Here is a 26,143-nt window from a genome sequence, read left to right as displayed (position 1 = left end):
CAGTGTTATGATAATTGTGGGGAATTTTAATATACGAGTGGATTGGGAAAATCAGGTCGGCACTGGATCTCGAGAGAATTTGTAGAATGTCTGCAAGATGGCTTTTTAGAACAGCTTGTTGTTGAGCCCACTAGGGGATCGGCTGTTCTGGATTGGGTATTGTGTAATGAACTGGAGGTGATTAGAGAGATTGAGGTGAAGGAACCCTTAGGAGGCAGTGATCATAACATGATTGAGTTCACTGTGAAATTTGGAAAAGAGAAGCCAAAATCTGATGTGTCGGTATTTCAGTGGAGTAAAGGAAATTACAGTGGCATGAGAGAGGAACTGGCCAAAGTTGACTGGAAAGGGACACTGGCGGGAAAGACGGCAGAGCAGTAGTGGCTGGAGTTTATGCGAGAAGTGAAGAAGGTGCAAGACAGGTATATTCCAAAAAAGAAGAAATTTTTGAATGGAAAAAGGATTCAACTGTGGTTGACAAGAGAAGTCAAAGCCAAAGTTAAAGCAAAGGAGAGGGCATACAAGGAAGCAAAAATTAGTGGGAAGACAGAGGATTGGGAAGTTTTTAAAACCTTACAAAAGGAAACCAAGAAAGTCATTAAAAGGGAAAAGATTAACTATGAAAGGAAGCTAGCAAATAATATCAAAGAGGATACTAAAAGCATTTTCAAGTATATAAAGAGTAAAAGACAGGTGAGAATAGATATAGGACTGATAGAAAATGACGCTGGAGTAATTGTAATGGGAGATAAGGAGATGGCAGAGGAACTGAACGAGTATTTTGCAACAGTCTTCACTGAGGAAGACATCAGCAGTATACCGGGCACTCAAGGGTGGCGGGGAAGAGAAGTGTGCGCAGTCACAATTACGACAGAGAAAGTACTCAGGAAGCTGAATAGACTAAAGGTATATAAATCTCCTGGACCAGATGGAATGCACCCGCGTGTTCTGAAGGAAGTAGCTGTGGAGATTGCGGAGGCATTGGCGATGATCTTTCAAAAGTCGATAGATTCTGGCATGGTTCCGGATGACTGGAAGATTGCAAATGTCACTCCACTATTTAAGAAGGGGGCAAGGAAACAAAAAGGAAATTATAGACCCGTTAGCTTGACATCGGTGGTTGGGAAGTTGTTGGAGTCGATTGTCAAGGATAACGTTACAGAGTACCTGGAGGCATATAACAAGATAGGCAGAACTCAGCATGGAGTCCTTAAAGGAAAATCCTGCCTGACAAACCTATTACAATTTTTTGAGGAAATTACCAGTAGGCTAGACAAGGGAGATGCAGTGGATGTTGTATATTTGGATTTTCAGAAGGCGTTTGACAAGTTGCCACACATGAGGCTACTTAACAAGATAAGAGCCCATGGTATTACGGGAAAGTTACATACGTGGATAGAGCATTGGCTGATTGGCAGGAAACAGAGAGTGGGAATAGAGGGATCCTATTCTGATTGGCTGCCGGTTACCAGTGGTGTTCCACAGGGGTCCGTGTTGGGGCTGCTTCTTTTCACATTGTACATCAACGATTTGGATTATGGAATAGATGGCTTTGTGGCTACATTTGCTGACGATACGAAGATAGGTGGAGGGGCCGGTAGTGCTGAGGAAATGGAGAATCTGCAGAGAGACTTGGATAGATTGGAAGAATGGGCAGAGAAGTAGCAAATGAAGTACAATGTTGGAAAGTGTATGGTTATGCACTTTGGCAGAAATAATAAACAGGCAGACTATTATTTAAATGGGGAAAGAATTCAAAGTTCGGAGATGCAACGGAACTTGCGAGTCCTCGTACAGGATACCCTTAAGGTTAACCTCCAGGCTGAGTCAGTGGTGAAGAAGGCGAATGCAATGTTGGCATTTATTTCTAGAGGAATAGAGTATAGGAGCAGGAATGTGATGTTGAAGCTCTATAAGGCACTGGTGAGACCTCACTTGGAGTACTGTGAGCAGTTCTGGTCTCCTTATTTAAGAAAGGATGTGCTGACGTTGGAGAGGGTACAGAGAAGATTCACTAGAATGATTCTGGGAATGAGAGGGTTAACATATGAGGAACGTTTGTCCGCTCTTGGACTGTATTCCTTGGAGTTTAGAAGAATGAGGGGAGACCTCATAGAAACATTTCGAATGTTGAAAGGCATGGACAGAGTGGATGTGGCAAAGTTGTTTCCTGTGATGGGGGAGTCTAGTACGAGAGGGCATGACTTAAGGATTGAAGGGTGCCCATTCAGAACAGAAATGCAAAGAAATTTTTTTAGTCAGAGGGTGGTGAATCTATGGAATTTGTTGCCACGGGCGGCAGTGGAGGCCAAGTCATTGGGTGTATTTAAGGCAGAGATTGATAGGTATCTGAGTAGCCAGGGCATCAAAGGTTATGGTGAGAAGGCGGGGGAGTGGGACTAAATGGGTGAATGGATCAGCTCATGATAAAATGGCGGAGCAGGCTCAATGGGCTGAATGGACAACTTCTGCTCCTTTGTCTTATGGTCTTATGGTCTTATGGTCAAAGTTGTTTGCAATCAGCAATTGAACTATAATTAAATACATTTGTATTGAAATAGAGCTGGGTATTATACCCATGCTAAGAAAGTGGTGTCAATAGACTTGGCAAAGCTATGTGCAAGATTGGAGCTAGATTCCTACATTCCTTCATCTCCCATCTCTTTCAGGTTTTTCAGAAAATCGAAAATTGCCCCAAACATCTCAATTTGCGTGCACATCAGTGCACATCCACAGGCTGTTCTATTGTAGTCCTCATCTGAGTGCTCTGAAATAGCAGTGATAGACAATCTCGTTTTCTGGTCAATGACACCCAGGCTGTTGTTTATCCCTCTGGCTTAACATGATTTGATAACTAATGATGTGAGATGTGCTGGAGACATTCCATGTGTAAGTGTTTTGGACGATGTGCATTTGAGGATTGATGGATAAATATAAGTGTGTGTGTAGTATGAAATGTTTTGGAAAATTTCAATGTATGAGCATGTTGGGTTTCTATGAATTTTCAGAAAATTATTGTTATGTGAGTCTGAATGTACAGGAAATTTAAGTATGGTTGAGTTGACAAATTTCCATAAAAATTCCTTTACTGCAAATTCATTATGGACTGAAGGATCACTTTGGTCTCTGGACACAAAAAAATTCATTCCTACTCCCCTGTTTTAGCTTCCCATGGTTGCTCTGAATGCTTCCCAAGATTTGCAAGGACTACATGCAGTGATTAGTTAGTAAACACCTCAGATTTAAGAAGGTTACTTGTAACTGGTATGTGCAACTCTGAAATTCGGCTTCATTTATGTTATTATGTTTAAGTGCACAACTCATTGCATTAGGATCCTGCAGAAATTTCTTGCGTGAGGAACATGGAGACTTTCAAGGATTTCTCATGCATCAACAGTTTAATGCTTGGTTTTCAGCACAATCAAATTTCTACCTCCATTCAGATAAACACACATATCATTGTAGCTATTGATCAATTTGTCCATGATAGTTGTGAAACTAACTTTCAATTTACTTTTAACAAATCTGCTTAAGTAACTCATTTAGAGGTGTTTGAGACATTATGAATTACATGGAAAACAGCAGGGAAAATTTCTTGACAAGGTCTTATATCATAGGCTCGTTCTTTACGTGTTGGAAAATTAAACTCTTAATTTGTTTTCAGTGACTGCAAGATCCAAGCTGAAATTCCAGAAGTGGAAACTAAAGATGGGAACTGGTTAAAGCCCATATCCTGTGAGTTCCCTGAAGGCTCAACTTTGCTGTATGAAAGTGGAACAAAGAAAAGTTTAACTTGCTGCATCACCTTCTCTTCATTCGTCCCAATTTCGATAAATATGGATATTATTTTCATTGATCAGGAAAAGCAAAGGTAAAATGGTCATCTTGGATGTCATAAGATTTTCTCAGAGAATAAGATTTTAGTAAGCAAATAAGATGACAACTTGACAACATTTGGTTCCAAGTACTGAAATATGAGTCGCACTTAGGGACTGTGTTAGGGAACTGGAGCTGCAGTTCGATGACCTTCGTCTGGTCAGGGAAAGTGAGGAGGTGATAGAGAGGAGCTATAGGCAAATAGTCACACCAGGGCCTCAAGAGACAGTTAAGTAGGTAACAGTCAGGAGAGGGAAGGACAAGGGTGAGATACTAGAGAGTACCCCTGTGGCTGTCCCCCTTAACAATAAGTACTCCTGTTTGAGTACTGCTGGGGGGTGCGGGGACAGCCTACCTGGGGGAAGCAACAGTGGCTGCGTCTCTGCACAGAGTCTTGCCCTGTGGCTCAGAAGGGTAGGGAAAGGAAGAAGGCAGCAGTGATAGGGGACTCTATAGTTAGGGGGTCAGACAGGCAATTCTGTGGATGCAAGAAAAAAACACGGATGGTAGTTTGCCTCCCAGGTACCAGGGTCTGGGATGTTTCTGATCGTGTCCATGATATCATGAAGTGGGAAGGTGAACAGTCAGAGGTCATGGTACATATTGGTACCAACGACATAGGTAGGAAAAGGGAGGAGGTCCTGAAAACAGACTACAGGGAGTTAGGAAGGAAGTTGAGAAGCAGGACCTCAAAGGTAGTAGTCTCGGGATTACTGTCTGTGCCACGCAACAGGAACAGTGTGAAGTGGAGGATAAATGTGTGGCTGAGGGATTGGGGCAGGGGGCAGGGATTCAGATTTCTGGTTCATTGGGACCTCTTTTGGGACAGGCGTGACCTGTACAAAGAGGACAGGTTGCACTTGAATCTGAGAGGGACCAATATCCTGGCAGGGAGGTTTGCTACTGCTATTGGGGAGAGTTTAAACTAGAATTTCTGGGGGGTGGGAACCGAACTGAAGAGAGGGAGGAAGGGGCTGTTGGATCACAAGTAGAGAAAGCTTGTAGATAGTGTGAGAGGGAGGATAGGCAGGTGATAGAGAAGGGATGCCCTCAGACTGATGGTTTGAGATGTGTCTATTTTATTGCAAGAAGCATCTTGAACAAAGCAGATGAGCTTAGAGCGTGGATCAGTACTAAGAGTTATGATGTTGTGGCCGTTACAGAGACTTGGATGGCTCAGGGGCAGGAATAGTTACTTAGAGTGCCAGGCTTTAGATGTTTCAGAAAGGCCAGGAATGGAGGCAAAAGAGGTTGGGGGCATTGCACTGTTGATCAGAGATAGTGTCATGGCTGCAGAAAAGGAGGAAGTAATTGAGGGATTGTCAACTGAGTCTCTGTGGGAGGAAGTTAGAAACAGGAAGGGGTCAATAACACTACTGGGTGTTTTTGTATAGACCACCCAACAGGAACAGGGACATTGCGGAGCAGATAGGGAGACAGATTCTGGAAAGGTGTAATAATAACAGGGTTGTCGTGGAGGGAGATTTTAATTTCCCAAATATTGATTGACATCTCCCTAGAGCAAGGGGTTTAGATGGGGTGGAGTTTGTTAAGTGTGTTCAGGAAGGTTTCCTGACACAATATGTAGATAAGTCTACAAGAGGAGAGGCTATACTTGATCTGGTATTGGGAAATGAACCTGGTCAGCTGTCAGATCTCTCAGTGGGAGAGCATTTTGGAGATAGTGATCACTATTCTATCTCCTTTACTATAGCATTGGATAGGAACAGAAAAGTTAGGAAAGCGTTTAATTGGAGTAAGGGGAAATATGAGGCTAAAAGACAGGAACTTGGAAGCATAAATTGGGAACAGATGTTTTCAGGGAAATGTACGGCAGAACTGTGGCAAATGTCCAGGGGATATTTGTGTGGCGTTCTACATAGGTCAATTTCAATGACATAGGGAAAGGATGGTAGGATGCAGGAATGGTGGTGTACAAAGGCTGTCGTAAATCTAGTCAAGAAGAAAAGAAAAGCTTACAAAAGTTTCAAAAAACTAGGTTATGATAGAGATCTAGAAGATTATAAGGCTAGCAGGAAGGAGCTTAAGAATGAAATTAGGAGAGCCAGAAGGAGCCATGAGAAAGTCTTGGTGAGCAGGATTAAGGAAAACCCCAAGGCATTCTAAAGTATGTGAAGAGCAAGAGGATAAGACGTGAGAGCAGAGGACCAATCAAATGTGATAGTGGAAAAGTGTGTATGGAGCCGGAGGAGATAGCAGAGATACTTAATGAATACTTTGCTTCAGTATTGAAAAGAATCTTGGTGATTGTAGGGTTGACTTACAGCGGATTGAAAAGCTTGAGCATGTAGATATTCAGGAAAATTATGTGCTGGAGCTTTTGGAAAGCATCAAGTTGGATAAGTCTCCGGGACCAGATGAGATGTACCCCAGACTACTGTGGGAGGCGAGGAAGGAGATTGCTGAGCCTCTGGCAATGATCTTTGCATCATCAATGGATACGGGAGAGATTCCAGAGGATTGGAGGGTTGCAGATGTTGTTCCCTTATTCAAGAAAGGGAGTAGAGATAGCTCAGGAAATTATAGACCAGTGAGTCTTACTTCAGTGGTTGATAAGTTAATGGAAAAGATCCTGAGAGGCAGGATTTATGAACATTTGGAGAGGCATAATATGAATAGGAATAGTCAACATGGCTTTGTCAAAGGCAGGTCGTGCCTTGCGAGCCTGATTGAATTTTTTAAGAATGTGACTAAACTCATTGATGAATGTACAGCAGTAGATGTAGTGTACACTATATGGATTTCAGCAAGGCTTATTGAGAAGGTAAGGAGACATGTGATCCAAGGGGACCTTGCTTTGTGGATCCAAAATTGGTTTGCTCACAGAAGGCCAAGAGTGGTTGTAGATGGGTCATGTTCTGTATGGAGGTCGATGACCAGTGGTGTGCGTCAGGGATCTGTTCTGAGACCCCCTTCTCTTTGTGACTTTTATAAATGACCTGCATGAGGAATTGGAGGGATGCGTTAGTAAATTTGCTGATGACACGAAGGTTGGGTGGTGTTGTGGATAGTGTGGAGGGCTGTCAGAGGTTACAGTGGGACATTGATAGAATGGAAAACTGGGCTGAGAAGTGGCAGATAGAGTTCAACCCAGATAAATGTGAGGTGGTTCATTTTGGTAGGTCAAATATGATGGCAGAAATCTAGTATTAATGGTGAGACTCTTGGCAGTGTGGAGGATCAGAGGGATCTTGGGGTCCAGGTCCATAGGACACTCAAAAAGCTGCTGCGCTGGTTGACTGTGTGGTTAAGAAGGCATACGGTGCATTGGCCTTCATGAACTGTGGGACTGAGTTTAAGAGCCGAGAGGTAATGTTATAGCTTTATAGATCCCTGGTTAGACCCCACTTGGAGTACTGTGCTTAGTTCTGGTCACCTCACTATAGGAAGAATGTGGAAACTATAGAAAGGGTGCAGAGGAGATTTACAAGGATGTTGCCTGGATTGGGGAGCATGCACTATGAGAATAGGTTGAGTGAACTCGGCTTTTTCTCCTTGGAGCGGCGGAGGATGAGAGGTGACCTGATAGAGGTATATAATATGATGAGAGGCATCGATCGTATGATAGTCAGAGGCTTTTTTCCCATGGTTGAAATGGCTAACACGGGAGGGCACAGTTTGAAGGTGCTTCGAAGTAGGTACAGAGGAGATGTCAGGGGTAAGTTTTTTACGCAGAGTGGTGAGTGCGTGGAATGGGCTGCTGACAATGGTGGTGGAGGCAGTTCAGACAGGGTCTTTTAAGAGACTCCTGGATAGGTATATGGAGCTTAGAAAAACAGAGGGCTATGGGTAACCCTCGGTAATTTCTAAAGTGAGTACATGTTCGGCACAGCATTGTGGCTGAAGGGCCTGTATTGTGCTGTAGGTTTTCTATGTTTCTATGTTACTTACTTTTCTTAACTAAATAGCTGAATTTTTGTATTAAAGCAGTTTAGATGTCTCTGTCAGTTTATTGCACAACTGTCATTTATGTGGAGTCAGGAGAACAGTATGCCCTTACCCAACTGCATTGAATGTTAAGTGTAAAAGCTGAAAGAAAAGGTGGCACCATGGTGCAATTGGAAGAGCTGCTGTCTCACAGCTCCAGGAATCTGTGCCAAATTCTGACTTCTGGTGCTCTGTGTGTAGAGCTTGCATTCCCTTCCTGTGAGCACTTGGATTTCCTCCATATGTACAATTTTCTCCCATGATGTGTGTTGGTGTGTTAAATAGCTATTTTAAATTATCCCTTGAGTTTAGTAAGTAATATAATCGAGGGCGTTCTGAGTAATATGGTTGGAATAAAATAGTGTCAATACAAGTGTAGTTAAAGTTAGTACTCAATAGTCAGCATAGATGTGACGGGCCAAAGAGCTTGCCAAAGAGATGTATAAGAACAGTTATAAGTGAAGAGCATGATCAAAACGTACAGCACAGTGCAAGCCCTTTGGCCCACAATGCTGTGCCACATCTCCTGTTAAATGAGGATTAGAAGAATTTAATCGCCTCAGAAAGTTCTGCATTTCTTTTTATGTCCATCGTTCAGCAAGCAGCCATTCTTTCTGAGTCTGGTTTCAAGCAAAGCAGCTTCTTCATTGAGAGGTTGCTCCTGAGATATGGACTCGATATTTCCAGGTCTCATTGTGAGGCAGGTTGGGAGAGGATATTAAATGTAAGGCACCTGTTGTGTGTTTCAGTAAGTGAATTGATCATGACTCTGTGCTCAGTTTCCCAATGAGCATGTTAATCAGCATCTCCTGCATCACACAGCTCAGTTACTTCGGTTGGGGGTAGTCTTGGTTAGAAACATAGAAAACCTACAGCACAATACAGGCCCTTTGGCCCACAAAGCCGTGCTGAACATGTCCTTACCTTAGAAATTACCTAGGGTTACCCATAGCCCTCTATTTTTCTAAGCTCCATGTACTTATCTAGGAGTCTCTTAAAAGACCCTATTCTATCCACCTCCACCACCGTCACCGGCAGCCCATTCCACGCACTCACCACTCTCTGTGTAAAAAAACTTACCCCTGACATCTCCTCTGTACCTTCTTCCAAGCACCTTAAAACTGTACCCTCTCGTGTTAGCCATTTCAGCCCTGGGAAAAAGCCTCTGACTATCCACACGATCATTGCCTCTCATCATCTTATACACCTCTATCAGGTCATCCTCCATCGCTCCAAGGAGAAAAGGCCAAGTTCACTCAACCTACTCATAAGGCATGCTCCCCAATCCAGGCAACATCCCTGTAAATCTCCTCTGCACCCTTTCTATAGTTTCCACATCTTTCCTTTAGTGAGGTGATCACAACTGAGCATAATACTCCAGGTGGGGTCTGATCAAGGTCCTATATAGCTGTAAATAAGCTGTATACAGTGAATAAGAGACCAATAATTTATAAAATTCTTGCTGGAGTAGTGTAGGAGGAGGACAAATTGTGTGACGTCAAGAGTTTAATTTAAATCCTGTTGTTCTCAGACATGAATGTTTTGGTTATCATTCACCAAGGACGATAATATGAAAGGGAAACTGAGAGAAGTGGTAAAATAATTAATGTGTGAAGGGATCAATAATATTCAGTGAAAAGCACTGCACGAGATAACTAAATTCCCGTAAGAAGATTCTATTAGCAAAATGTTATTGTGCATTCATTAAGTAGATCTTTTGAAGTAGTCAATTTGACCCTCCATTTTTAAGTCATCTTATCAAATAAATAGTGACTACTGAGTGACAAAGCAGGCTCTTCTGTGTAAATCTTATAGACATGGATTAAAAAGGGTAATGAAAGACATGATTTCATCCAAAACTTGATAATGCAGATCATATTATTCTGCTGACTGGACCATTCTGAAATACAGCAGAATTGGTCTCAATATTTGTAACGGTCTGCCAAACCCTATACAAAATTGCAATCATATTGGCTCAGTTTTCACTGTCTGATGTAACCAGAACAATGTTGCCATATGCTGATAAGTGTAACCTCTCTAGGAACTTCAATTTTGCTTTACTGATGTTGGCATTGTGTACTGCATTTCCCAAATTATCGCACCCTGTTGTATTTTTGAGTCTGAGTGCAAGTCTGTTGTTGCAACAGCACTTTACTAGCTGACTGTCTCGCTCCTGTTCGCATCCTTGTGAGCTTCTGCCGAAAACAGTGGCATCATCAGCAAATTTATGGATGGCATTTGAGCTGTGCCTAGCCACACAGTCAGGAGTGTAGAGAGAGTGGAGCAGTGGGCTAAGCACACATCCTTGAAATGTGTCTGTGATGATTGTCAGCAATCTGATGAGGAAGTCAAGGATCTAGTTGCAGAGGGTGGTACAGAGGCCAGGTTTTGAAGCTTTTTGATTAGTAGTGAGGGATGATGGTGTTAAATACCAAGCCATAATCAATAAACAGCAGCCTATTGCAGTGGTCCCCAACCACCGAGCCGCAAAGCATGTGCTACCGGGCCGCAAGGAAACAATATGATTTGGCAATATGAGTCAGCTGCACCTTTCCTCATTCCCTGTCATGCCCACTGTTGAGCTTGAATGCACGCGAGATCATTACCCGCGCGTCATCCATGTCAGCACAGGAAGGAGCTCAACTCCTCGAGCTTGCTAATGACGGCAGGCTGAAAAGTATGTTTGACATAACATCTCTGCCGGCATTCTGGATCAAAGTCAAGGCTAAATATCCTGAGATAGCCACGAAAGCACTGAAAACATTGCTTCCATTTCCAACGTATCTCTGCAATGAATGCAACGAGAACTAAATTGCGGAATAGACTGGACATAAAGAACCCCCTTCGAGTATCGCTGTCTCCCATCACCCTTCGATGGCACCGTCTTGTTGCAGGGAAACAAGCCCAGGGTTCCCACTGATTCAGTGATATCGGTGTGTTGCAATGATTTTATATGTTCATACGGGGAAAATATGTGCTGTGTGTTTAATATCCAAACGTTACTTAAAATGTTATGATGCTATTGACTTATAAGTGACTTATATAACTATATAACCATATAATGATTACAGCATGGAAACAGGCTATCTCTGCCCTTCTGGTCCGTGCCAAACTCTACTCTCACCTAGTTCCACCGACCTGCACTCAGCCCATAACCCTCCATTCCTTTCCTGTCCATATACCTATCCAATTTTTCTTTAAATGATAATATCGAACCTGCCTCTACCACTTCTGCTGGAAGTTCGTTCAGCACTTACTTCAAACTCCCCTGTCCTCCCCTGATAATTGACTTATCACTATATTCATGCGAGGAAAATATGCACTGTGTGTTTAATATTAAATTTGTTAGATAAACCCTTTTAGAAACAAAATTGAGTGTATTAGCCACTTATCACCTATATTCCGGTTGTGATTAACACCCCCCCACCGAACAGAATTGCCAAAAACGATTTGTAGAAAAAAAATTGGCACGTAGACTCATGCGCAAGTCACGCATGCGCACACAGGTGCCCGCGCAAGGCTTCATGGTCATGGTAGTCTTTCTCGGTACTTGACTGGTACTCTTGTCTGTTGGCAATCCTACCCTCCCCCCCCCCCCGGGTTGGCCGGTCCGCAAGAATATTGTCAATAATAAACCAGTGCGCAGTGCAAAAAAGGTTGGGGACCCCTGGCCTATTGCACTACCTAGTGCACATTTTTTTTGCACTACCTTATTTTCCCTTTTCTATTTTCTATTTATGATTTATAATTTAAATTTTTAATATTTACTATTGATTTATATTCCAGGGAGCGTGAAGCGCAGAATCAAATATTGCTGTGATGATTGTACGTTCTAGTATCAATTGTTTGGCGACAATAAAGTATAAAGTATTGCTGTTGTCTGGGATTCCCAAGGCTGAGTGGAGAGCCAGTAAAATTATGTCTGTTGTAGACTTGTTGTGGCAGTAAACAAATTGCAGTGGTTCAGGCAGGAGTTAATTCTAGCCATGATCAATCTCTCAAAGCACTTCATCACAGTGGATGTAAGTGCTACCAGATGATAATACTGAGGCAGCTCACCTTACTGTCCTTAGGCACTGGTATGATTGGTGGGAATTTTCTTTCTTACTTTATTAATCTTTTTATTGATTTAAAAAAGCATAACTACAATCAAGAGGAGAATTAGTTCTAATATATATATCAGTAATAATATAAACCAAGATAATCATAGATATTGTTAAACTGGTACAAAATATATAATAAAAAATGAAAATAACAATTCTCCTCTTACCAGTTTATGAAGAGAAAGGAAAAAACATTGGGATTTAAATGAAAAGAAAAAAACACTACACTATAAAAAAAAACAAAACCAAAAAAAAAAGGGACTGGGCAGTCCATTTTGAGGATATGACCAAAAAAGAAAGAAAGAAGGACTTTCTGATCAAATCTAAAACTTCAAAAAAAGAGATTGAAAGAGTAATAAATCAAATTAAATGAAAATATTGGATAAAACGTCGCCATATTTGCTCAAATTTAAAGGATGTATCAAATGTCCGACTTCCAATTTTCTCTAAACTTAAACAGGACATAATGGAGGAGAGCCAATAAAAGACCGTAGGTGGATTAGAATCCTTCTAATTCAATAAAATGGCTCTCCTTGCCAGTAAGATTGAAAAGGCTATCATACATTGAGCGGAAACAGGAATATTTCCTGCTTCTGATGGGATAATCCTAAAAATTGCCGTAAGCAAATTAGGTTGTAGATCCAGATCCAAAACTTTTGATAGTGTTTTAAGAACATCTCTCCAAAAGTTATCTAGCTTTATACAAGACCAATACATATGAGTTAAAGTGGCCAGCTCAGTATTACATCTGTCACAAATAGGATTAATATTAGAGAAAATACGTGCTAGTTTATCCTTTGACATATGGGCCCAATGCACTACCTTGAACTGTATCAAGGAATGACGGGCACAAATAGATGAGTTGTTAACCGAATGAAAAATTTTACTCCATTAGATTATCTGAAAATGATTCTTGATGTTCTGATTCCCAAGCGCGTTTTATCATTAGATATCATCCGTGAACTCAATAACCGTTTATGGATTATAGCTATCAACCCTTTTTGAAATGGTTTAAATTGAAAGAGAACATCTGTCATATTAGGTGGATAAGCAGAAGGGTAATTTGGTAACAAACCACGTAAAAAATTTCTGATTTGTAAATATCTAAAAAAAAGTGTACATTAGATAAATCATATTTATCCACTAACTGAGAAAAAGACATTAAACAGTCCCCTGGAAACAAATCTGAAAAAGTTATTATTCCTTTGGTTTTCCAAATTAAAAGGCCTTATCCAAAATTGATGGTTTAAAAATAATTGAGATAGATATTACTAGAAAGAATGAAATTATTTAACTTAAAAAATCTACGAAACTGAAACTAAATTCTTAATGTATGTTTAATAATGGGATTAAGTTCTTGTCTGCTAATCTCAGAAAACAAAAAGGGAAGAGGAACTCCCAGTAAAGAGGCCAAAGAGAATCCTTTCACCGAGTTTACCTCTAGCTCCAACCATGAAGGACATTCATGTATATCTGAACAGTGAATCCAAAAAGTAATATATCGAATATTAATTGCCCAATAGTACATTCTAAAATTAGGCAAAGCCGTACCACCATCCTTTTTTAATTTCTGCAATAAGGGTTTACTCAATCTAGGATTTTTTATTATTACAAATATAAGATAAAATTATAGAATCTATTCTGTCAAACTTTTTAGGAACAAAAGAAGGAACTGCCTGATATATACATAAAAATTTTGGTACAACTATCATTTTAATAGCATTAATTCGACCTATTAATGATAATGTCATAGGCGACCATTTAGAAAGCATTTGTTTGGTGTAGCCAATTAATGGAAAAAATTATATGTATAGAGATCCTTAAAATTTTTAGCAATTTTAATACCAAGATAGGTAAAGTAATTTTTAGCAATACTAAAGGGTATTTGATAATTTGGATCTGAGTAATTATTAATAGAAAATAACTCACTTTTATGTAAATTTAATTTATACCCAGAAAAACTACTGAATTCAGAAAATATAGATAGCATGGAAGGAATAGATTTCCTAGGATCTGAAATATAAACTAACAGGTCATCTGCATATAACAAAACCTTGTGTACTTTGTCCCCTCTCTTAATACCCTGAACAGTGTTAGAATCTTTAAGAGCAATAGCAAGGGGTTCTAAGGCCAAGTTAAATAATAAAGGGCTAAGAGGACATCCCTGTCGAGTACCCCTATGTAATCTAAAATAGGGAGATTTTTGATTGTTATAACAACAGCTATAGGAGCATGATAGATCAATTTGATCCAGGAAATAAATCCCAGGCCAAGATTAAATCTTTCCAAAACCTCAAATAAGTAAAATCACTCCACCCTATCAAAAGCTTTCTCTGCATCAAGAGAAATAACACATTCAGATTCTTTGAATATTAAAATGTGAATCTCTATTTTTAATAAATCCAGTCTGGTCATTGGAAATAACAGTAGGTAGGATATTCTCAAGTCTATTAGCCAAAATCTTAGAGAGAATTTTAAAATCCATGTTCAGTAGAGAAATTGATCTATAAGAGGTGCATTCAGATAAATCTTTATCTTCTTTCAAAATTAAAGAGATTGAAGCTTCATAGAAAGTTTTTGGGAGAGTCCCAGAGGATATAGAGTCAGTGAAAATTTCACATAAATGAGGTATAAGTATCAGTAAAGGTCTTATAAAATTCCTCTGTATATCCATCTGGTCCCAGAGCCTTAGTTGATTGAAGAGAGGATATAGCCCTTGCTATTTCCTCTTGTTTAATAGGTGCATCTAATGTATTCGTATCTTGAATAGAGATTTTAGGTACATTCACTTTTTGCAAAAGCTATTCATAAAGGTAATATTATCTGAAAATTCAGATTCATAAAGTTTAGAGTAGAAATCTATAAATATCTCATTAATTTCATAAGGATCTACCGTTGCAGTTCTATCAGGTCTTCTTATTTTCAGGATCTGTCATCTAGCTATATTTGCTTTTAACTAACCAGCTAATAATTTGCCTGATATGTCTCCATGTATATAAAATTGGCTTTTGGATTTAAAAAGTTGCTGTTCAATGGGAAATCACGTTGTGCTTGGAGTTCCACCCTTTCCTTAAAGAGATCTTCACTAGGTGTTACTGAATAGAGTTTATCTATTTCTTTAATCCTGTTAGTGATCAGCAGAAGTTCTGCCTTAGTTTTCCTTCTTGAACCTACTGAATATGAATTAATCTGTCCCCTAAGAAAAGATTTCATCGTATCCCAAATAACCAAATTTGACATTCCCTTACTCACTCTTACTCACTCTTCCTTCAGTTAGTCCTGATGAAGGGTCTCGGCCTGAAATGTTGACTGTACCTCTTCCTAGAGATGCTGCCTGGCCTGCTGTGTTCACCAGCAACTTTGATGTGTGTTGCTTGAATTTCCAGCATCTGCAGAATTCCTGTTGTTTGCGTTTTGACATTCCGTCAGTTGTATTCAATTCAAATAGTAGAGACATTTGTTCTTTAATAAAATTTACAAAAGTTGAATCTTGCAACAATGAAATATTAAGTCTCCACTGAGGTATGTGAATATTATCAGAGCATTCCAAAGTTAGTTTCATAGGTGGATGATATGACAACGCAATCACATCATAGGCACACTCAACAACAGAGGGCACCAATCGTGTATCCAAGAAAAAATAATCAATTCTTGAATATTTATGGTATACATGTGGAAAAAAAGGAAAAATCATTTTTTTAGGAAATTTAGATCTCCAAATGTCGACCAGACCGTATTCTAATAAAAAAGAATTAATACAAGTCGCAGCTTTATTAGGAAGTGCCGGATTGGTGGACGATCTGTCAATCAACGGGTTAAGACAACGGTTAAAGTCACCACCCATAATCAACTTATAATCATTTAAATTCAGCAATACAGAAAACAGCTTCTTAAAAAAATCAGGGCTGTCTATATTAGTTGCATATACTAGAGCCACCTTTTGACCACACAACAAGCCAGTAACAATTAAATATCTTCCAATAAAATCAGTAACAGTATTAAAATGAACAAAAGGGATTTTAGAATTATTAAAAATAGATACCCCTCTTATTTAGTTTACCGATAAAGAATGAAATAAGGGTCCCTTCCAAAATTTAAAAAAGTGATTTTCATCTTGTCTACGGATGTGTGTCTCTTGCGCAAAAGTAATATCTGCATGAAGTGTTTTTAATTTCTTAAAAATCTTTCTGCGCTTAATAGGTTGGTTCATACCGTTTAAATTCCAAGATATTATAATGATTTTATTAAGATCCATATTTAAAATTTAATGTTAAAATTTTATAAAGTAATCTAATGCGCAGGCTCAACCTAAATCGGAAGAAAGGGCGAAGCTTGACTCGGTCAGAAAGAAAAGCAAGATGACTGACAAAGAAAAATCCCTCACAACTGCCCAGTCGAAAAAAAACTAACCTAATAGACCCACCCATCTCCCCCAAAAGCCCAGAAATTGTCCAATAGGCGAACGACATGCTAATCTATTGTCCCTTAACTCCGTCTCCAGTTGGCAGCTCCATTTACACAGTAAAAAATTACCACCACCAAAAAGACATAACAAAGAATACATAAAGAAGGAAACAAGTTCCAAATATTTTCATATTATGTCTAACAGTAGTTAAGACCGAATTAACGACGGCCATCTTAAATCCATTTAATATACGCAGCCATGTATTCAAAGAAAAAGATAAATCCAATCAACTAATATATACTACAACTCATATTAAAGACTTACAAATCAAGGAAAAAATAAGTAAATATATATGTGTTAAATTCAGAACTACATTAACTGTTAAAGGAAACAACAACAGATCTAAGTAAGTTAACCAAGTCTGTATCTGAACGTTGATAAAACGAAGAGCGGACTTTCATCAACGGTGTTACAAACCACTCCCAGCTAAGGATCAACTTTTCAAATTGCTTACGAAGTGGACTTAAACTCTTTTATAAATTTCCAACCGCCTTCTGGAGAGTCAATCCATTTTGGACGAGCATTGGGTGGAGTAGTCATCAGACGTACCGGGTAACGCAGTGATGGGCGACAGCTCATTTTAAAAAATTCCACCATCACTTCCCGATATTTAATTCTTTTGGCATAGATCTCTGGAGCAAAATCATCCACTATACGAATCTGAACTTCATTATAGATTAGCTTATCCCTTTTCCTTGCATTCCGAAGAATAGTTTCTTTGGTTATAAAATAATGCAAACAGAGAATTACAGGACGTGGTTTAATTTTGGCTGATGGTTTAAAACGCCAAATTCGGTGGGTTCTGTCCAATATTGGACAGGCTTCGAGAATGTCACTAAGAAGTGAATATAACATGTTCGAAAAAAACTTTAGTGGCTCACCGGTTTCCGTATTTTCAGGCAAACCCAGTAAACGTAGATTCATCCTGCGAGTTTTGCTTTCCAAATCAATCATTTTCTTCTTAATTTTTGATAAGTCTGAAGTATTCTCATTAATTTTCTTTTCCATAAAAGACATCTTCAAATTCTGTTCCTTAATAGATTGATCCATTAATTCAAATTCCCTTTCAATTCTGTGAGTACTCTGCTTAAGAGTCTGATATCGATCTTCCAAATTCTTCAAAGACTCCTGAATAGCGATGATGATTTTTTCAAACAATTAATTAGCTTTCATCAATTTATCCATTTTGGTATCTAGCGTACCGATCTTCACATCAATAGCTTCTATTAAAGAGAGCATTCTTTCTGAAGTAGAAATTTCCACTGATTTCTCTGTTTGTTGCGGCTCAGGAAGAGTTTTGCCACTCCGTAATTCGGTACCAGCCATCGTAACTAAATCGTAAAATCTTTCAGCAAATATAATAAATCTTCAAACTTGAAACGGATCTAGCAGTGGAAAGTAAGTTGTGAAAGACGGAGCTGAGACAAAAAAACATCTTACTGCATATGCTGCCAAATGGAGACTCAGGTGGGAATTTCCAACTGCAGCAGTGAGAGACTAAAGATGTCCTTGAACACTCAGGTAAGTTGGTTGACACAGGTTTTCAGAGCCCTACCAGGTACACCATCAGGGTGATGCCTGATGTCTTGCGAGGGTTCACCCTCTTGAAGATGTTCAATGTTGGCCTTCAAGACAGATATCACAGGATAACCAGATACTGTGGGGATTGTAAAAGTATAATTTTATTCTGCCAGTCAAAGCATGCATAAAAGGCATTGAGCTTGTGGGGAGTGAAGCAACATTGCCACTTACGTTTTGCCATATAAGAAATAATGGCATGCAAATACAGTTACATTTTGCCGTATAGGAAATAATGGCATGCAAATTGCCTCAGCGTTCTGCATCTGGTTGTGTTACTAACTTCCAATGAAATTGTATTTTCAGTCTCATGACAGCCTTCTGTAGGTTGTACCTGGATTTCTTGTAGGATTCTGGCCCACCAGTATTGCATGCCACTAATCCAACCCTCGGCAGACTGCAAATTGTCTGGTTAATCTGTAACTTTTGGTTGGGTATTTTTGGTACGTACTTGAAGGCGCACAATCATCTATGCAGGTCTTCATGAAGTTTGCGACAACTGTGGCATATTAATTTGGAAACAATGATAAATCCCTGAATATAGTCCAGTCCACAAATTCAAAGCAGTCTTCTATGTGCACTTCTGCCTCCCTTGACCATAGCTTCTTGATCCTCACTACTGGTGTTGCAGTCCTCAGTCACTGCCTATGTGCTAGGAGTAGAAGTACAGCCAAGTGATCGGACTTGCTAAAATGTGGGTGTGGGATGGCATGATAAGCATTCTTGATGGATTTTGATGACGAATTGATGTCCCAGTTGAAGAAGTTACACCTTACCTCCCTCTGTTTAAGATTAGATTAAAGTCTGGCACGAGCCTTGTGGCCCATCAGGCCGGTGCTTATGCCAGTTTCCGTGGCGTGAAACGACTGAGAGTACGAGACTCCGCCCGGATAGGATGCCAGTCTATTGCGAGATTAACCCTCAGCATTTTTGCCGGTACCCATTCTCAGCTGGGTAGACTGGAGCATTGTGCGGTTAAGTGCTTTGCTCAAGGACACACACGCTGCCTTGGCCGAAGCTCGAACCCATGACTTTCAGATCGCTAGTGCAACGCCCTAACCACTTGGTTACACGCCACACCTTCCCTCTGTTGCTAACCATCATATTGTCTTGCTCTCAATGACAAAACAGAATTGATGTCAATGAATATTCAATGTGAAATTTTTAGATAAACCATGACAAATAACATGCACCTGCATCAATCAAGTGCATTCGATTATTTCCTGTCTTCTGAAAGCCTTTCTTTGCTCTAATGACTTTCTCAGTGCTTTCCAGTGATTTAGTGAAAGAAAGTGCAGATTTTCTTTCAGAATGACCTCATGAAGTTATAGGGTTAGAAGGCCTATCTTCTGGCTGTATCTTTTTGTCAAAAATAGTTTCAGTTTGGAATGGGTAACTGACAGGTTGAGGAAAGGCTCAGATAATGTTGCAATAATAATAAAGTAAATGCTTTTATCCTGATAAAAATTGTCTTTTCTTTGGGATGGATCTCCTCAATCGTTTTCACATTGTTAAATGATGTTGAATGACTTTGTTTGCTGCAGTGGAAGGTGAGCTAATTGGCCTCAAATATTGATGGAGGTCATGCCTCATGTATTAAAATGAATTGGGCACCCCATTAAATTTACCTTTGAGCACTTTACAAAACCTCTGTTTGTGCTGAACTATTTCAGGCTTCTCAACATTTCAAACATACCAGTATGACAGAAATGCTTATCAATTTTCTTCTGTAGGTTTCTCTATTGAATTCCTTGACTCATTGAGTATTTTTATGATTTTGCACTCCAAGGAACTGGCTTCATGACCTTTAAGTGTAGATTATCAAAAATTAACTGCTGCAAAATATAATGAGCAGGGGTTGAGAGCCTGAAGATGTTCTTACACACTCTGGCTGGTAGGTTGGCACAAGTTTTCAGTACCATGCCAGATACACCATCAGGGTCTGATGCCTTGAAAAAGTTTACCCTCTTGAAGAATGTTCTGATATCCACATTCAAGGCAGATCATAGGTGATGCCTGTGAATGTCAAGTTGTTGAACACTTCTATGATGAAACATATGCAGCCTTTTGGTAGAAAAACTTACAGATTCCATAAGGCTTGTTGGAAAAGTACTTGAACCTATGTTCAGGAAGTGTGAGCAAAATAGAATTTTGCTTTATTAAATTTCATTTATTGTGCAATGGTGTAATATATTTTACCTTTATTTCTATATAGGGTCAAGCTTTCAGTCTCTGCATCTGCGGATAATTGTCTGTTGACTTTGTATAGATACCTAGCTCTTCACCAAGCAGACCAACAAATTGTCCTCAAAACTGGTAGGCATATTTAAAGATATATTTAAGTTATATATTTTAAGAGTTAAATAGACATAACATCGTTGGATTGTGATTATTTTTCTTTAAATTTGCATAATCTTGAAGGGTAAAAATGCGCCTTCGAAAGGTGATACTAAATTGATCTACATGTGTTGCCAAAAATTTTTGCCATGTGCATTGTATTTTCTTGGATTTTATACTTATCTGGCTGGTTCACTAAATCAAACACAAGGCATGTAAAATACTTCTTTCTTATTACATGTCAAATGAATTTTCATAAAACCCTATTGCATAGTTACAATAGTGAAAACACATTTCTAAAATAATGTTCCAGATTCTTCAGCTGTGTGTTTATACATGGTCACTTGCATTGATATAAAATGGAATTTTTTTTGCTTCTTTGATATTTGTGAAAATTGGACCCCACACAATGAAGCAGTGTTTTCAGAAGGAGGCTTAAATTTCCTGATCCACTGCTAGAAGATAGGACAATTCATTGTATTCCATGTGTGCTCTCTGTTGTATACTTATCTAAATATTCACTCACTCACACCCTTTTCCTTGTTGCTGACGTACTCTGGCCACAAAAAACAGCTCTCTCTATGCTGTCTGCTTTTAATCCCTTCCTTTACTGTCTGCTTATTACTTAGCTAATTTTTCAGCTTAATTTTCGTCACTGTCCCTTCCTACCCAATCTGTATTGAATAGTGGTTGTAGTTGGAGGTCAACTTCATTTCAACACCATACCTATGTTAAAATTTCTAAATGTTTGAAAATACTCTATCAACTGGACCAAAGCAAAAAAAAAATCAAGAATACAAGTATGGGAAACATACAATATCAAGTCCGGCAACATTTGTGGATTTTATTTAGTGATATGGTGTAGAATAGGCCCTTCCGGCCTTTTGAGCCACATTGCCCCAGCAACCCCACAACCCCAATTAACCCTAACCTAATCATGGAACAACTTACAAACTTACAATGACCAATTAACCTACCCAGTATGTCTTTTGACTGTGGGAAGAAACAGGAGCACATGAGGAAAACCCTCACATTCCATGGGGAAGATGTACAGTGTAGCGGTGTGCTACACACAGCGCTAGAATAACCACATGGAGTGGGTGAGTTAGAGTTGCGATGAAAGAGATTTATTCAAACTTCGCGGCCTGCTTTAAAGCCTTCCCGTTCCCACCCTCCCTGGGGCGGGACTGCTTTGGGGAATGCATAGTCCCAGACCCTTTCCGCGTGCGGGATTTTCCCCCTGCTGGTGAAGATGGCCTGGCGCCCTTTTTGGGGCCGGCCCTCTGCCTGCGCGCGCTGTTGTGAGCCGGTTCGTGTGTGCCAGAAAGTGGGTCGCCACATAACGCCCCCCCAGAATCGGCGATACCTCCCCCAATGTCCACAGTCTGGATCGGCCTCTGTTTGGGAGGTCTGCCCCGGTGCCGCGGTGCCTGAGCCTGGACCGGCTGTGCCAAGTCCACGTGGGCCGGTTTGAGTCGGTCCACCATGAAAACCTCCTCTCTCCCCCCAATGTCCAGCACGAACATGGACCCGTTGTTCCTGATCACCTTAAACGGCCCCTCGTAGGGCCGCTGTAGCGGTGCCCGGTGTCCGCCCCGTTGTACGAAAAGAAACTTACAGTTCTGCAGGTCTTTGGGTACGCAGGTCAGGCTCTGTCCGTGCTGTGAAGTGGGGATGGGGGCCAGGTTACCGAGCCTCTCCCGTAGTCTGTCCAGGACTGCTGTGGGTTCTTTCTCTTGCCCCCTTGGGGCTGGTATGAACTCTCCTGGGATGACCAGGGGTGCGCCATACACCAACTCGGCCGACGAGGTGTGCAGATCCTCTTTGGGCGCCGTGCGGGTTCCGAGCAGGACCCAGGGAAGCTCGTCCACCCAGTTAGGCCCCTCCAGGCGGGCCATGAGAGCCGATTTCAGGTGACGGTGGAAGCGCTCCACTAGTCCGTTCGACTGTGGGTGGTAGGCAGTTGTGTGGTGTAGCTGCGATCCTAAAATGTTGGCCATAGCCGACCACAGGCTGGAGGTGAACTGGGGTCCCCTGTCGGAGGTAATGTGGGCCGGTACCCCGAAGCGGGCTACCCAGGTTGCGATCAGTGCTCGGGCGCAGGATTCGGAGGTGGTGTCGGTGAGCGGGACTGCCTCTGGCCATCTGGTGAACCAATCTATCATAGTTAGGAGGTACTGCGCTCCTCGTGACACTGGCAGGGGCCCCACGATATCCACATGGATGTGGTCGAACCTCCGGCGGGTGGGTTCAAACCACTGCAGCGGAGCCTTGGTATGCCACTGCATCTTGGCCGTTTGGCACTGCATGCACATTTTGGCCCATTCACTGACCTGTTTACGCAGTCCATGCCACACGAACCTGTTGGCGACCAGCCGGACGGTTGTCCTGATGGAGGGGTGCACTAAGTTGTGAATGGACTCGAAAACCCGCCGGCGCCAGGCCGCTGGGACAACGGGGCGGGGTTGGCCAGTAGCTATGTCACATAGTAGGGTCCTCTCACCTGGGCCTACGGGGAGGTCTTGGAGCTGCAAACCGGAGACTGCAGTCCTGTAACTGGGGATCTCAGCGTCTGCCTGCTGTGCCTCTGCCAGCGCTGCATAGTCCACCCCCTGGGACAGGGCCTGTATGGTCAGTCTGGATAGTGCGTCCGCCACGACGTTGTCCTTTCCAGAGACATGCTGGATGTCCGTCGTGTACTCGGAGATGTAGGACAGATGTCGCTGCTGGCAGGACGACCAGGGGTCGGACACCTTCATGAACGCAAAGGTAAGCGGTTTGTGGTCTGTGAACGCAGTGAAGGGCCTACCTTCTAAGAAGTACCTGAAATGCCGGATTGCCAGGTATAGTGCCAATAGCTCCCGGTCGAAAGCACTGTATTTGAGTTCAGGTGGTCGTAGGTGTTTGCTGAAGAATGCCAGGGGTTGCCAGCGACCTTCGATGAGTTGATCCAGCACTCCACCGACCGCTGTGTTGGATGCGTCCACCGTGAGGGCAGTAGGAACATCCGTTCTGAGGTGCACTAGCATCGCGGCGTTTGCCAAGGCTTCTTTGGTTTAAACGAAAGCGGTTGCGGCCTCTTTGTCCCAGGTAATATCCTTGCCCTTACCCGACAGTAGAGTGAACAGGGGGTGCATGGTTCGGGCTGCTGAGGGGAGGAAACGGTGGTAGAAATTCACCATACCCACGAATTCCTGCAGGCCTTTGATTGTGTTGGGTCGGGGGAAGTTGCGGACCGCGTCTACCTTGGCGGGCAGCGGGGTTGCCCCGTCTTTAGTAATCCTGTGGCCCAGGAAGTCGATGGTGTCGAGTCCGAACTGGCATTTGGCTGGGTTGATTGTAAGGCCGAATTCGCTCAGGGGGGAGTAGAGCTGGCGGAGGTGGGACAGATGCTCCTGCCGACTACTGCTGGCTATGAGGATGTCGTCCAAATAGATGAATGCAAAGTCCAGGTCGCGTACCACCGCGTCCATTAGCCGCTGGAACATCTGTGCGGCATTCTTTAGACCAAACGGCATTCAGAAGAATTCGAAAAGTCCGAACGGGGTGATAAGTGCTGTTTTGGGGATGTCGTCCGGATGTACAGGGATTTGATGGTATCCCCGGATGAGGTTTACCTTGGAAAAGATCCTTGCGCAGTGTAGGTTTGCTGCGAAGTCTTGAATGTGCGGCACAGGGTAATGGTCTGGCGTTGTAGCCTCGTTCAGTCTGCGGTAGTCACCGCATGGTCTCCAGCCCCCCGTTGCCTTGGGCACCATGTGAAGGGGGGAGGCCCATGAGCTGTCAGACCGTCGTATGATCCCCAATTCCTCCATCTTCTTGAACTCCTCCTTCGCCAGCCGGAGCTTGTCCGGGGGAAGCCTTCGAGCACGGGCGTGGAGGGGTGGTCCCTGGGTCGGGATGTGGTGCTGTACTCCGTGTCTGGGCATGGCTGCCGTGAACTGCAGTGTCAGTACTGATGGGAAATCCGCCAGGACCCTGGTGAATTCATCGTCAGACAGCGTGATGGAGTCCAGGTGTGCGGCTGGCAACTCTGCTTCACCCAGGAAGAACGTTTGAAAAGTCTTGGCGTGGACTAAGCGCTTCCGTTGCAGGTCGACCAGCAGGCTGTGGGCTCGTAGAAAATTCGCCCCCAGGAGTGGTTGGGCCACGGCGGCCAGTGTGAAGTCCCACGTGAACCGGCTGGAGCTGAACTGTAGCCGCACCGTGCGGATGCCGTAGGTTCGTATTGTGCTGCCATTTGCGGCCCTCAGGGCGGGTCCCGGTTCTCTGTTGCAGGTATTATAACTCGTTGGAGGTAAGACGCTGATCTCCGCTCCGGTGTCGACCAAAAGGTGGCGTCCCGACTGCTTGTCCCAGACATACAGAAGGCTGTCCTGATGGCCAGCCACCGTAGCCATCAGTGGCGGCTGGCCCTGGCGTTTCCCGGGAATTTGCAGGGTGGTCTGCAGCAGCGGGCCTCTGTGCCCCACCGCTGGTGGTAGAAACACCATTGTTCGTTGGGCTCCTCACTCCCGTCGCCGGGTTTTGTAGGCTCTGCTGCTGGACCTGGTCTGGTCTGTCGTTGGGTACGCAGCTTGATGATCTGTGCGACGGATGCCCCTCTCTCTTTCCTGGCATTCCACAGCACATCTGCTTGGGCCGCCTCCTCCCGGGGGTTGCTGAAATCTGCGTCGGACAGCAGCAGGCGTATGTCCTCGGGCAGTTGCTCTAGGAACGCCTGCTCAAACATGAGACAGGGTTTGTGTCCTTCAGCCAGGGCCAGCATCTCGTTCGTTAACGCTGACGGCAGCCTGTCTCCCAAACCATCCAGGTGCATTAAGCGGCGTGCTCGTTCGCGCCGTAAGAGTCCGAAAGTCCCTATGAGCAGGGCTTTGAATGCTGTGTATTTGCCATCCTCCGGGGGCGACTGTATAAACTCCTCAACTTGTGTAGCTGTCTCCTGGTCGAGGGAGCTCAGCACGTAGTAGTAGCGAGTGGACTCCGAGGTTATCTGCCGAATGTGGAATTGAGCTTCTGCTTGTTTGAACCATAAATGGAGTCGCAGCGTCCAGAAGCTTGGCAGTTTTAACGAAACTGCGTGAACAGATGCAGCGTCGGTCATCTCTGGTCCAAATATCGTTTGGGCCGTCGGGGTCACCAATTGTAGCGGTGTGCTACACACAGCGCTAGAGTAACCACACGGAGTCGGTGAGTTAGAGTTGTGATGAAAGAGATTTATTCAAACTTCGCGGCCTGCTTTAAAGCCTTCCCGTTCCCGCCCTCCCTGGGGCGGGATTGCTGTGGGGAATGCATATTCCCAGACCCTTTCCGCGTGCGGGATTTTCCTCCTGCTGGTGAAGATTGCCTGGCGCCCTTTTTGGGACCGGCCCTCTGCCTGCGTGCACTGTTGTGAGCCGGTTTGTGTGTGCCAGAAAGTGGGTCGCCACAACAGCAACTTTTTACAGAACAGCACTAGAACTGAACTCTGAACTCCAGAATGCCCCGACCTGTAATAGTGTTGTCCTGACTGTTATGCTACCATGATAGAATATAGGAGGCAAAGTTTCAGGAATGGGCACTTGTTTCAAAATGGATAAAATAAAGCACAGGCATCCTAAATTTAATTTTAATCATATTAAAAGTGTTAAAGTTTTATTGTTATTATCTGTAAATTAAACTTTAAAGGTTTCATCTGGGAAATCCTGAAAAATAAATTGTCAGTTACTAAAAATCTAGAAATTAAGTGAAGATTGCAACTGATTATTGTTATATTTTATTTTTAATAATTCAAACACTTTAGAAAAGTGAAATTGCAAATGAAAGGCCACTAAGATATTGAAGGAATATACGTTCT

The 26,143-nt window shown here is 42.4% G+C and overlaps 1 protein-coding gene across 1 annotated transcript in view; it reads left to right on the top strand.

The window, feature by feature from the left end:
• The window catches only part of LOC134348078 (cilia- and flagella-associated protein 47-like), a 712,768-nt gene that overhangs the window by 199,621 nt on the left and 487,004 nt on the right, over positions 1-26,143 (top strand). Inside the window, exons 26-27 of the mRNA XM_063050919.1 lie at positions 3,665-3,871; positions 20,186-20,286. Of these exons, the coding sequence (XP_062906989.1) occupies positions 3,665-3,871; positions 20,186-20,286 (308 nt within the window). The remainder of the gene's footprint in view (positions 1-3,664; positions 3,872-20,185; positions 20,287-26,143) is intronic.

Source organism: Mobula hypostoma, chromosome 6, assembly GCF_963921235.1.
Source record: "Mobula hypostoma chromosome 6, sMobHyp1.1, whole genome shotgun sequence".
NCBI lineage: Eukaryota > Metazoa > Chordata > Chondrichthyes > Myliobatiformes > Myliobatidae > Mobula > Mobula hypostoma.
This window is presented reverse-complemented; position numbering and strand designations above follow the sequence as displayed.